The sequence below is a fragment of the Echinops telfairi genome, unplaced genomic scaffold, assembly GCF_000313985.2.
Source record: "Echinops telfairi isolate 266 unplaced genomic scaffold, ASM31398v2 ScPeMD7_70;HRSCAF=299, whole genome shotgun sequence".
NCBI classification, from domain to species: Eukaryota; Metazoa; Chordata; class Mammalia; order Afrosoricida; family Tenrecidae; genus Echinops; species Echinops telfairi.
Window position 1 is genome coordinate 657,669 of NW_022103968.1, and position 13,386 is coordinate 671,054.

At 57.4% G+C, this 13,386-nt stretch overlaps 1 protein-coding gene across 1 annotated transcript in view; it reads left to right on the top strand.

Moving 5' to 3' along the window:
• CFAP46 (cilia and flagella associated protein 46) overlaps positions 1–13,386 on the top strand; it is a 60,268-nt gene that overhangs the window by 43,637 nt on the left and 3,245 nt on the right. Inside the window, exons 41-53 of the mRNA XM_045291371.1 lie at positions 851–1,033; positions 1,773–1,961; positions 2,792–2,914; positions 2,991–3,170; positions 3,314–3,484; positions 5,352–5,449; positions 5,987–6,063; positions 6,811–6,941; positions 7,106–7,227; positions 7,511–7,596; positions 11,601–11,774; positions 12,962–13,032; positions 13,246–13,313. Of these exons, the coding sequence (XP_045147306.1) occupies positions 851–1,033; positions 1,773–1,961; positions 2,792–2,914; positions 2,991–3,170; positions 3,314–3,484; positions 5,352–5,449; positions 5,987–6,063; positions 6,811–6,941; positions 7,106–7,227; positions 7,511–7,596; positions 11,601–11,774; positions 12,962–13,032; positions 13,246–13,313 (1,673 nt within the window). The remainder of the gene's footprint in view (positions 1–850; positions 1,034–1,772; positions 1,962–2,791; positions 2,915–2,990; positions 3,171–3,313; positions 3,485–5,351; positions 5,450–5,986; positions 6,064–6,810; positions 6,942–7,105; positions 7,228–7,510; positions 7,597–11,600; positions 11,775–12,961; positions 13,033–13,245; positions 13,314–13,386) is intronic.

Sequence of the window (13,386 nt, forward strand, 5' to 3'; positions counted from 1 at the left end):
GTGGAGAGCAAATGTTTTGGGAATGATGAGGGCAATGAATGTGCAAATGTGCTTTACACAATTGATGTGTGTGTGGGTTGTGATAAGAGTTGTATGAGCCCCTGATAAAACAATGTTTAAAACAAGAAGAAGAAACCCATCCTGGAGACGGAGTGAGTGACGGCTGAAACAATGTGCTCACACAGCAACGGTGAGAGGGGCCCGGCAGTGAGTGCTCTGTTCTTTGTGCAGAAGGGGGCTGTGCGTCAGAGCCACCCCAACAGCACCGAACCCCCACCGAAATGTGAGTCCTCACTCCGTGAAGGAAGGCCCCGGAAGGCACATTTGATAGCAAAGCCTGCCTAACTTCCTCCATTCAGTCCTGTCCTTTTCTTCGTCCACCCAGATACGGAGGCAAATGATCACGGCACTTGCACAAACTGGCTCTGCCAACGAGATCATTGCTGTTCTGTACACATGACGAGTCCTCATGTCATTGTAACATGCATAAAAGAGACTGTGGCATTTTGATATATATTTTTAAAAAAAGAACTGAACTTCGGTGCCTACCTTGGGTCACATGCCAAACACCTGCTCACGATGGGTCAGAGACCTGAGCCATCAAACTGCCAGAGGGCACCTAAGACAATGCCCCTGCGACCGTGAGCTTGGCAAAGCATCGCACCTCAGACACGGAGCGACAACGTGCGTTTGTTGGTGTGTGCAAGTGTCAGAGTTAGCACAGTTAGCACAGCCGAGTGTGCGCTCGCCGCCCGCGGATGCGCCTCAGTGGTGTTGCTTTGAAGAGCCCTGGGCGTGGGCTCGCGCATGACCTCGCGCCTGACCTCGCGCCTGGCCGTTTCCGCTGCAGAGCTCCAGCACGCCCCTGGTGAGGAGGCTGGCGCAGCTCAAGCTCTCCCTGGCAGAAGGGGCTCTGGACATGCTCTGGCTCATCTGGGAGAAGAGCCTGCAGCAGAGCCTGGAGCAGGGCTCCTTGGACAGGCTTCTGGCCGACTACCTGCACAGCACGAAGGACTACACCTCCACCGGCCTGGTGAGTCCCACTGCCGCCGGCCGGCCTCTGCCGCTTGGAGCACCTCCACCCACCTCCACCCACGCCAGGCCCAGCGGGCCAGCTGCCTGGTGCTGACACTGCCCGGGTCGGGGGCAGCTCTTTCCTCACTGGGCACCTTACAGCAAGCAGATTAGCACTGGGGGTGGGGGTGGGCAGGAATCCATTGCTGGTCACCAGCCACCAGTTTCCAGCAGCCTGTGGGCACCTAGCAGGCCGGGGAAGGCGTTCAGCTGAGAGGATTGGCTGTTGGCCATGAGAGGCTGACCCCTGCCTGTCTTTGGAGCTGATCCTTGGAGGGGACTTAACTGGGCAATAAAATGGGGGTCTCCTTAGCAGCTTCCCCCCCAGGTGCTTCCATAGCCTGCCTTCCTGGGTCAGCGTCTGCCTGGCCTGCACTGGCCATCCATGAAAGATCTCAATCAGTTATCTTTTTTTTTTTTAAAAAGACAAGCTGAATTTTCAAACTAGCCTCTTTTAGAAGGAAATACAGTCTTCTAGTTTGGCTGTTTTCTTAGATCTCATGAGGCACGAATGCGATTAGTGTGACATCAATGGGCCAGAGATGGTCCTGGACTTGAACTTGGTGGCCTGTGTGTATCAGCTTGTCAGGTTTGGGTGGGTCCCTGGCAAAGCAGAGGGGTTCCGGGAGGTGCACTTGGGGTGGTGTGGTGCCCGGTGCCATCCGGGTGGTGACAGTGGTGTGGTCTGTGTCTCTGAGCAATGGTTCCTGCTGAAACGGACCCTGGCCCATACCGTGCTGGCCCAGCTCAACAGCCTGCAGTCCTTTTGCACCAGCCGCACCGAGAGACGTGCGCGCATGCTGGGCCTGACGGGGAGGGCCCTGCGCCTTCTGGCTGCAAATGCCAGCCCTGTGTCCCCTGCCGTCTACTGGGACGAGAGCCTCCTGGTATGTGATGATGGGGTCGGGTGCCCACTTGTGCTCCTCAGCTGAGCTGTAGGCTGAGATCTGGAGTGTGGAGTATGTATCAAGAGACAGTGCCCTATGGTGGGTGGGGGATGGCCTGGCCCTCAGCCGGGCAAGCAGAACAGGGGTCACAGGTCGCTAAGACAAACTTGTGAGGGCAGATGCGAGAGCGGGGGGCGGGGGGTGTCACAAGAGGGGTCAGAGGACAGGGCAAGCACACCCACACCAAGTCACAGACCCCAACAGTCATTCTGATACCCCCGTCCTCACCAGGACTTTGAGGTGGTTGTAAGTGGAGTGTCCCCAAGACCTGGTGAAACCCACACACCCCAAGTCCTTGGGGCCTTGACTCACCCACCCCAGCAGACCACCCAAGGCATCAGCCCGCCCCCGGAGATGGCTGGACCCCAAGGGACAACAGTGTCCATTGGTTGTGGTGGGTCAGCCGGTCTAAGCCACAGGGCTTCATCCAGGGACCTGCTCCCATGCCAGCCCCAGCTGCGCACACGCAGCACTATGGGTGGTGGGGCCTGTGCCCCATCTGGGCAGCGTGTGTGGGCAGTGACAGTCCGGGTGGAGGGCAGCGGGCCAGGCGACCTGAACAAAGGCTCTGCTGGAAGGTAGAGGGGCTCACACACCTGGGTAGGAGTAGAGTGGAGTCCCCCCCCACCACCACCCTGGCATAGAGGCGGGTGCAGCTGGTTGGAGTCCTGCAGCAGTGACCCATCTGGCCCAGGGTATCTGCCCCTCCTTCCAGGGGCGTTCTTGGTGTGGGGGTGGGCACCTGTAGACCCACCCCCCGCGGCCCCCAGGTGGAGCCCAAGCCCAGCAGTCTCAAGTCCACGGAGGCCGAGGAGGAGAGTGCCGACAGCAGGCCTCTGCCAGCCGACCGGGTGCTGCCCAAGGACCCCAGCAAGAAAGGCGCTCAGTTGAAGGTAGCCACCCCCTTCCTGCTGCCCGGCCTGGGGTGCCACCCAGACTGACACCCCTTCCTCCCCCTCCCACCCCCAGAAGAGGACCGTGCTGGCACAGCAGTACTTGGCCCAGGCCTCTGAGGTGCTGCTGCAGGCCCTGCAGGCCTCACTGGGCACAGGGACCCTGGACGTGGCTGCCGCCGCCAGCCTGGAGCTGGTGGAGTGTGCAGGCACCCTGGACCCGGCCACCAGCCTCCAGTTCCTGGCTCTGTCTCAGGTACGCCCCCACACTCAGCCCCCCGGGACCCCTGTCCCTGGTCCCTGAGGACAAGGAATGTGGCAGCCCGTGCCTTTGGACGGGGACTCCCCGCCTGGGGGCCCTGTGCGACTAGCTCCTGTCCCCAGCGTGGTCTCTTTCAGAGCTGCTCGGCCTCAGAGATGATGCGGAAGGTCCTGGGCGCCGCCACAACCAGCACCAGCAGCTCCCAGCTGGCAGCCTTGCTGCAGCTGCAGGTCCGGCTGAGGGCCCAGGGCAGGGCGGCCACTGACCTGTGCGCCAGTGTGGAGCAAGGCCTGGCCACCATCTCCAAGGTGAGGGACAAGCGGGGTGGGGCGGCTGCTGCGAGCCAGACTTCCTGCCAGTTTCAGTCCCAAAGAGGGGAGCTGGGGAGCCCACTGCTGGCACCCCTCAAGGCTTGGGCTTCCTGGGGTCAAGGAAAGGGCGGCCCGCTGGGAGGGGCTGTGAGGGGAGTCAGCTTGCAACGGCTGGCACCGAAGCCTGCGTGTGTGCACATGGGTTTGTGTATGTTGGTACCTGCCTATGCATGTGTGTTGTGTGCACGCATGCCTGCATGTTTGTATTATGTCTGTGTGTGTGCACTGCGTGTGCTTGGTGCATGCATGCATGTTTCTGTGTGCATGTGCGTGCATACCTGCAATGACTTGTGTCTGAAGGTGTGCATACGTATCTGCATGCGCACACAGGCCTACATGTGTGTGTCCATGTATAGCTGCACGTACATGTGCACACACAGATCTTGTGCACATATGTGTGGCTGTGCACATGTGTGCATGTGCACACATATGTTGTGTGACATCCGTCTGCATGTATGCATGCGTGCGTGTCGGTCAGGATACCCACCCTAACACATCATCATGGGTCAGATAGGCACAATTGTACAGCGATAATAAGTAAAGATTACAGCCAAGTCATAGCATGAGAAAGAGAAGAGAATTAAATAATGGAATCAGACACATTTCATGGTAGCATGCTCACCTCAGCCCCACATGGTGGTCCACATAGAGAGAGAGGGAGGGGAAGGAGGACAAGGGGAAAGGGAACAGGGGAGCGAGGACCGAGGGAGAGAGGATGGGGGAGTGGAGAGAGGCCAAGAGAGATCTTTATTGCTGTCCCAGGCCTATATACCTTTGGAGGGCTTACAAACCCCCTAATTACAGGTAAAGACATATGTCACAGGCAGGGGTTATACTATAGGTAGTACAGCAATGAGAAGGGGACCATCTAGGGATATACATGCAATAGGAAGAGGAGGGATTGGGGATATATATGTGACAAGAAGGGCGGATCCCAGATTCAGGATGGCAGCCCAACATTGGATGTCACTGAGCAGGTTTGACCTGTTCTCTGGCTCTCCATAGAAACCATTATCAGTAGGGTGTGAACCCCACCTACAGGGACCAGACTAATGGCTGCAAGCCTTTAGAGAGAAGTAATGCAGGGAATGGGGCCTCCCTGTGGTGGGACCAGATAGCAGTCTGGCAGCTGACTGCCTTCAGGGAGGTAACTTGACAATCATTTACCACTAGCTGCGAGCAGTGTCCTAAGTCTAACATCTATTTGGGGGAGAGGACTTGGGAGAAATCTTTCTGTTTCCCACATGTGTCTTTATGTGCAAATGTCCTGGTGAGTGTGACTACATGTACATTGTCAGTGCCATGTCTGTACGTGAACATGTGTGCATGTTTGCACACGTGTGTGCAGGCACGTCAGCTGTATGTATGTGTCTGTGTGCACACACGTTTTTCCATGTGGGTTTATTTGTGGTGCAGGGTGCCTGCTGTATACAAGTGTCTGTGCGCACGTTTGTGTGTGTGTGTGCATACCTACAGTGTCATGTGTCCGCGTGAGCATGTGTGGTGTGCAGGACTGTGCCCACAGGGGTGGGACTAGATAATGTTCTGGCCCTACTTCAGATTGGGTTCCTGTGGGCACCAGCATTCACAGCTGTGGCGGCTGAGGCCCCTGGAGGGCTCACAGCAGAAGGTCCATGCTCGCCCTCAACCCAGTGCTGGGAAGAGCTCACGCCCACAGCCCCTGCCCTTCTGAGGAGTCTGGGCCAAAGCACTGCCTATTGAAACCCAGGCTAAGCCACCTCGCGTGACAAGGACATGGGGCTTCGCTCGGCCTGAAGTCTGCTCGCTCTTTGTGACCACCCAGGCTTGGCAGAACCTCGGGGTGACCGAGCAGCATTTCAACCTCCTGAGCGAGGTCCCTCCCACGTTCCGGGTCCTCTTTCTGCACTATTCGCAAGACAGGTGCGTCCGGCCCAACCCATGCTCTTTACCCACAGAAGGCGCCCACAGTTGGAGCTCCCAGCTGGCCGCTCTGCGGGAGGAAGGTCGGGCTCTCTGCCCCTGTAAAGATGGACAGCCTCGGGAGCCCAGCGGGCTGCTACTCTGTCCTGCAAGGACATCCACTCCCTTGCCTGCAGCAGATGCAGCCAGGGGCAAGGGGGCTGGTGGTGGGAGCTGGGAGCCAGGGAAACGGACCGTGAGTCGGAGCTCCCAGAGCAGCCCCACCCCCAGCAGGGTCCCGCTGGCAGAGTGCTGCGCAGGCTGAGATGAGGACGTGGGCACCAGGACCCTCTCCTAGCTCCCACGACCGGTCAGAGGAAGGGGCTGGGGCATGGCCCTAATGCCCTTCTCTCAGGCGCAGGGCCCCCGAGGCCAGTCAAGGATGGCCGTGTAGTGGTGCTGTGGGCGCCATTGCTGTAGGGCCAGGACTGCATTGGCAGGGGCCTGGTGTCCCCCGAGGGCCGTGTCGGGGGTGACCACGTGCGGCTCCTCCCACAGGTCCCGTCTCTATGGCGCAGTGTTCGAGAAGCCCAAGCTGGTCTCTGCACCCAAAGGAAAGCAGGTTGCGGTGGGTGGTGAGTCCCAGCGCTGGGTCAGCCCAGGGGTGGGGATGGGGGGCAGGCAGGGCAAGTTTCAGGGCAGCCAGGAGTCAAAGTGGGAGTGGGGGGGTCCTGCCCTTGGCCTCTTCCACCATTCTAACCCGCCAGAGCCCAGGATGGAATCGTTCTCTGGAGCCACCAGGGCCCTCCCACCCACAGGGTGCAGGCCTTGAGGATTTGGCAGGCTGGGCGTGTCCTGGGCTGAGTGGTGGAGCCGTGTGGGGCTGGGCATGTCCTGGACAAGGGGTGGGGCTGTGCAGGGTGGGCAGCACCCCAGCTCCTGGGAAGCTGCTGCCGGAAGTGCACCTCTTGGCGGTTTCACTGAGACCCCCAAGCCCAGGAGGAGCCAGGCGCCTGCCATGGCTCCCTGTGAGCTCCTGGGCCCCAGATGCGCCCTGCTGCGGCAGGGACCCCATGTGAGGCTGGGCCCTGAGTACGCCTGGCCCTGACGGGTGGGGCTGACCTGTGGGTCTTTGCTGGTGGGAGATCCCAGGACTGCCTTCCTAGGCCGCCCCCACCCATCCCCCTGCAATCCTGTGCCGGCCAACTGCCTGTCAACACTCTTGACCCTCGGTGTACAGACGTCACAGCGTCCACGCCCCTCACATCCAGACCTCACAGCATCCACCCGCCTCTCACGAGGCCCCCGTTGTGTGCCAGGCACTGACCTGTGGCTGAGGGCAGGCTGTGGCTGCTGCAGGCTCGGGCTCTTCCTCCCTGCAGGCTGCTGCAGGGTGGCTCGGGTGACTGTGGACCCCAGTGTCCTTGCGAACCTGCTGGCCAGCATTCAGCAGTTCCGGGAGCAGCCGCTGGTGGAGACCTACATTGAGGAAAAGGTCCTGGGCAATGACTCGGTGAGCGGCCTGGGGCGCTGCACCCGCGTCCTGCAGCCCGAGCCGAATCCGGGACACCTCAGGCTGTTTGCCAGGGCAGTCTCTCGGCCAGACGGGACAGGGCGGGGGACCCGCACCCGGGCTTTTATGAGGTCCTCCCTCCTGGTGCTTTCTGATGGTGACAGATACTGGGCACAACGCATAACTCCCAGGATGAGAATTACCTGCAGGACTTCGGTGAAATCCTGATGCCCCTGGAGGAGTACCTGAAGCCATTGTTCCCACTGATGGTGTGTCCCGAAGCCAGGTAGGTGCAGGTGGGGATGCTCGAGCCTCGGTGCCCGCCCACAGGACTGGCGGTGAGCCTGAGCAGTGCAGGCCCACTCTGCTGAGGTCAGACCCACTCTGGTCAGTCCGTCAGTGGGAGTCGCCCCTACCCCGGCACTTTCTCTCTGGCCCTGTGGGGGTGCGGGGCCCGTCTGAGGATCCTGGGAGCAGGAGAGGAGGAGGGTGACATGCGCACAGGCCACGGTGTGTGTTCTCAGTGAACATGTGGCCCTGGAAAGCCACCCATGTGCCCTGAATTTCAGAACACAGGTCCCCATGCCCATGACGGAGCCTGGGAAGCCCAAGGGCAAGGATAAGGACAAGGAAAGGAAGGTGTCTGTGCCTCCAGGTGAGTGGTGGCGAGTACCCCACCCCACCCAGCAGAGCCCCTCAGCAGCAGCCAGGACCCGCCCCTCCCCCTGAGGTGCTCACAGGACCCTGGAGGGTGGGGGTGACTCCCTGCTCTGCTAAAGAGGCTGCTTGAGGCATGTGTGTGTATGTGTGTGTGAATTTGTGTGTGCCTGCACATGTGTGCGCATGCATATCTGTTCATGTGTGTACATGTGCATGTGTGCGCACCCACGTGTGTCCATGCATGTGTGTGCCCGTGCGTGTATGTACGAGTGTGCATCTCTGCCTGCACTCGTGTGTACATGCATGTGCTTTGTGTGCAGTCACGGTGTGTATTTGAATGCACGCATGTGTGTGTGCTTACATGTGTGCATGTGCGTACAGGCTGCTGCTGTTGTCAGGTGCTCTCAAGTCAGTTCCCGTGAACAACTGAGTCAAACACTGCCCAGTCCTACGCCATCCGTCAGCCGGTCTCATAGAAGATCTTCCCCTCCACTGTACCAAGCACGGTGTCCTTCTGCAGGGCTGCCTCTCCCGGTGACATGTCCACAATCTGACACAATTGGTCCATCCTCGGGTGGAAGGAGTAGGGTGGCTGTACTTCTGTCAAAGCAGATTCATTTCTTCTTCTGGCAGCCCCAGTGCGCGCGCTCAGTACTCCTCACCACGAACTCCGATTCACCAGTTTTTCGGAGGCCTGCCGCACTCAGCGCCCGGCTGTCACGTGCACACGAGACATTAGAAAACACAAGCACCATGGTCCTCAAAATGACATCTTGGCTCTTTAACACTTTAGAGAGACTTACCCAGCACAGTGTGTAAAATGAAATCCTTGACAATGTCAATCTTTTGTCCATCCATCACGATGTTGTTTGTCGGTCCTGCTGTGAGGGTTTTGTTTTCTTTACATTGGTTGCAATCAACACTGAAGGCTCCAGTCTTTGATTTTGATCAGCAAGTGCTTCAAATCCTCCTCACTTTCAGCAAGCAAGCTTGTGTCATCTGCCCATCACAGTTCTGGATAAGTCTTCTCCAGTCCTGAAACCCCCTTCTTCTTTGCCTAATCCGGCTTCTAGGATCACTGGCTTAGTGCACGACTGAAAACGTTTGGTGACAGGATGCAACCCTGACTCGCACCTTTCCAGACTTTAAACTACGCCCTTGTTCTGTCTGCACAGCTGCCTTGAGATCCATGTGCAGGTTCTGAAGGAGAACACACAGCCTTCTGTAACCCCTGTCCTCAAGGCCATCCGTACTTGTCCATGATCCATCCAGTTGACCGCCTTTGCGCAGTCAGTAAGACACAAGTAAGCATCCTTCTGGTGTTCTCTGCTTTCGGTCAAGATCCAGCAATATCCCTCCTGCCGTGCTGTCTGTTGGAGCTGGCTTCCTGGCAGCTCCTGTCAATGTTCTGCTGCAACCGTTGCAAGATGACCTTCAGAAAAACCTTACTCGTGCATGGTTTCAATGAGAATGGCCTTTAGTCTGAGCAGTCTGCTGGGTCACCTTCCTCTGGAAGGAGTACAAGCATGGGTCTCTTCCAGGCTGCTGGGCAAGTATCTGTCTTCCAGATTTCTTGGCGTACATAGACGAGGAAGCTTCTAGAAACTTCACCCTCCGGCATCCTTGCTCCTCTGCTGCTCCTGGAAGAGCAGAAAGTCGGCTCGCTCTTCTCCATGTGGTGACTCTGTGTATGCTCCTATTGTCTTTGGGTGCTTCCTGCCCGCAGAATCTTTGAATGCTGAAACTCGGGCCTTGAATTTTTTCTGGGGCTCATTCAGCCTCAGACATGGGGAGCATGTGCTTCCTTGAGGTTTCCTCATTCTGGATTCCTGCACATTTCATTCTTGGGCGCTGGCTTCTCCAGCTGCCCGCTGACGGTTTCTGTTCAGCCTGTCGACGCCCTCCTTGCTGCCGTGTTCCAGAGTCTCTGCTGGTGGGCACTGTGCCTGTCCTTCCAGTCTTTCCCACGACTCTTGCTTTCTTCGTGGGTGATGTTCTTGGCCTCCCGCGGCTCCTCGGGTCTCCCACCACTCATGCTCAGTGTGTTAAATCTTTTCTTGAGACCATCTCTCAATGCAGGTAGGACAGACTGAAGGCTATATTTTGGTCCTCATGAACTTGCTTAATTTTCTCCAGCTTCCACCTGGGTGGGCCTGTTCCACAGTCAGCCCCTGCCTTGTCTCGGCTGGTGCTGTGAAGCTTCTCCTTCATCTCTTCTCACAGATGCAGTCAATTTTACTCCATCAGGCGAGGTCTACCAGGTCTGTCGTCAAAGGTCTGTCTTGCAAAAATTCCACTCACTGTCGTTGCCAGCCTTGCTTGTTTCTCCCATCAGGACCACGGTTTCTGTGTACTGCTCTTGTTTCCAGCATACTCATTCCAATCACCAATGTTTATCAATGGATCTTGGCAGCATGTTTGATCGATTTCACATGGAAGACATTGGTGGAGTTCTTCAGTGTCTTCATTACTAGCTTTAGTGGTAGGAGCTCTGGTGGTGTTGTGGGTTACATGTTGGGCTGCTAACCACGAGGTCAGAAGTTCAAACCCACCACTCACTCCATGGGAGAAAGATGAGGCTGTCTGTTCCCATAAAGATTCACAGCCCAGGACACCTCCAGGGACGGGACAGTTGCCACCTGTCCTGGAGGGTCACAAGGAGTCAGAATCGACTCAGTGGCCGTGGGCTTTAGGTTCAGTGGTTGTGTGTAATTTGAACAGCTCATTAGACTTCCTGTGGGCGTGTGGATGTTCTCGCAGCATCGGACTTCAGGGTGGGGCTTGGACTGCTTTGTGCTCTCTGTGATGGGGTGTGTGATGTCACTCTCAGCACAGTGAAGTGGGCAGAACGCAGTACCAGTCCATCCCAGCCCACCGTGCCTACGGCATCGGTCATGTTGCATTCCGTTTCATTCTTGACCGCTTCCATTTTCCCTAAGTTCCTGTTTGTAAAGTCCATGTTCTGGTCAGTCTTAGGTGTTAGCCGCAGTTGCTTCTCATTGAGCCCGTGTCCCGCCAGCACATGAGGGCCGAGCATTTGCTGCACACATGCCACAAAGACCAGCTCTATGAGGAGGAGGCCACTCATCCTCAGTCACTTTTTGGGTGTCTTCCGACCAGACGGGGTCCTCTACCAGCCTCTACCTGACCAGGTGCTGCTGCTGCTGCTGCACGTAGGTTTTCCAGGCTAATCCCCCTGAGGCAGATTGTTCATCTTTCTAGTCTGTCTGATTCTAGAAGCTCTGCTGGAACCTGCACCCAATGGGTGACCCTGCTGGGATGTGAAATAGGTGGTGTGGCTTCCTGCACCACAGCAACATGCAAGCCGCCCCAGCATGAGTCTGACAGATGTGTGTGTATGCATGCGTGTGTGTATACATGAATGTCTATGTGCTGCTGCTACTACTGCAGCTCATAGGTTTTCCGTGCTAATCCCCCTCAGTATATTTGTGTGCATGAGTGTGCCTGCCATGTATATTAGTGTGCACATGTGTATATGTGCATGCATGGGTTTACATGCATGTTTGTGTGTCATTCATCGTATATACCCATGTGTACAATGTGTATGTATGCATGCTTGTGTTGTGCATGCAGTGCAGGCACTTGTGTGTGGTATACATGTGTGTACAGACATGTATGCATGTTGTGGGTGCACTTTTACATGTGTGCGTTTGTACATACATACATGTATTATGTGCATTGTTGTGTGTGCACACATGCGGTGTGTGCGTATATACATTCGTGTGTTGGTCATGCACTTTTGCAAACGTGCACATGTGTGCAGTGTTCATGTGTATATTTACATGCATGCATGTGTCTGTCGTGTGTACTTGTGTGTGTGCATGTATGTGCAGTGTACATGCATGTGAGGGCTTCTATGTGTCCTGTGTACACTTTTGTGCAAGTGCACACTTGTGTACCAGGTGTGTGCATGTGTTGTGTGCACGTGTACACCTCCGCACAGAGCCTTGAGAGTTCAATGCCAAGCTGCCATTTCAGCCACTGCTACAGTCACACCTGAGGCTGCAGACAACGTCATCCTGGTTGTGGACCGGCCCCTCCTGGACCTGCCCTTGGAAGGCCTGTCCATGTTCGACGAGGGGGCAGTGTCCTCTGTGTCTCGGGACTTCTCTCTCCAGATGCTAATGAACCGCCTGCACCAGGAGGGGACAGGTGAGAGCCCCTTGTCCACGTGGAGCCGGAGTTGGAACACAGCTTAAGTATGTGTGTGGTGGCCAGGAGTCTCAGCTCTCAGAGGCGTCCTCGGCCACAGGCAGGACACCTGCTGTGCAGGTGTGCTCTCAGCTGTGTCCAGGGCCGCGCCCGCCCATCTGCCTGCACAGAGCCACTCCAAAGGCGGGGCCGGTGGCGAGATGCTCCAGGACAGGCCCCACTGGGGCCGGGGGGCTTGGGGAGCTGGAGGGGGACGAGGTCATGTTCTCTCACTGGGTGTGGTGACACAGTGGCTGTGGACCTCGGTTCAAACACAGCAAGCAAGCGCTTCCTTCCAGCGAAGCTCCAGGCCGTCCAATGGGACCACCGGGAGGCAGGTCAAGGCTGTGAATGGGCACTTGCAGTGAGGGACGCTGACCCAGAGGGAGTCAGATCAGGGCAGCCGGGGGGCTCCGACAGAGCGGCTGGTGAACTGAACTGCCCACCTTTTGGGTGTCAGCCCACTGTTTCCACCCAGTGAGGGAAGACCCATCCAACGGGAGCACCCCCAGGGCCCACAAGGGACCCACTGGACTCACAGTGGTCCCCACAATGATTGGCATGACCAGAAGGGTTTCTGAATGGGGTACCTGAGCAAATGGAGTCCCCAGAGTGTCAGGCGGTTCCATAACATTCTCAGGATTGAAAATGGTCACCATTCAATCTGGCCGGTCCTGACCATGGAGCTAATGTTTTTTCCACAGAGTGACTGGTGGGTTTGAACCACGGACCTTGAGGTTAGCAACCCAATACCTAACCCCCAAATATACAGACTCTGACACCCAATAAACAATGACCAGCAGGAGTTCAGAGAAGCAGGGGACTGTGACTCTTACTGAGAGGGAAACAAGCCAGGGAGAAACACAGGTCCAGAGACGGCGGCTGTCACCATGGACAGGACAGGACGCTGGCAGAGCTGTGTCCGTGCCCAGGAGGCTGGGTGTGTGCAGGAGGGACACAGATGTGACTCGGGCCCAACTGGATTGGCCCGTGTCCTGGGTGGGGGTATGGCAGTGGCGTGGTCGGGAGCCGCGCATGGTGCACCTGTGTGAAGTCTCCTGGACCAAGCTGGACGCTTGGGGAATGGCTGACGTGCCTACGTCACCCACAGCGGACAGCCACCGGTCAGCCCCTTCTCTCTCTGACAGAGGGCGGGGCGCGGAAGGAGGGCAGAGCCGGGGAGCCCAAGAGGAGGAACATAGGCAGGAAGGGCAGGAAGGTGGGTGGCCTGCAGTGGGACCCCAGACCACAGTGGGGGAGGAGGGGCAGCTGGGGGGACCCAGGGCCGCATTAGGGGGGCAGTTGGAGGGATGGCCAGGAGTGGGGGTGCAGCTGGGGGGCCAAGGGCAGCAGTGGAGGGAAGTGGAGGGACCCCTGGGTTCTGGGGGGCGTGGATAGAAGTCTCCCATCTCTAACACTCCCCCCCCCTCAGGGAAGCATTCCACGGATCCTGCCCCCCAACTGCAACATCATCGACTCAGACAACTTCAAGTGTATCCTTTCCAGCAGTGACCCAACGCCCCTGATCCGTCTCCCACACCTCGAGCCCCCCCCAACACTTTGATGACCCGAC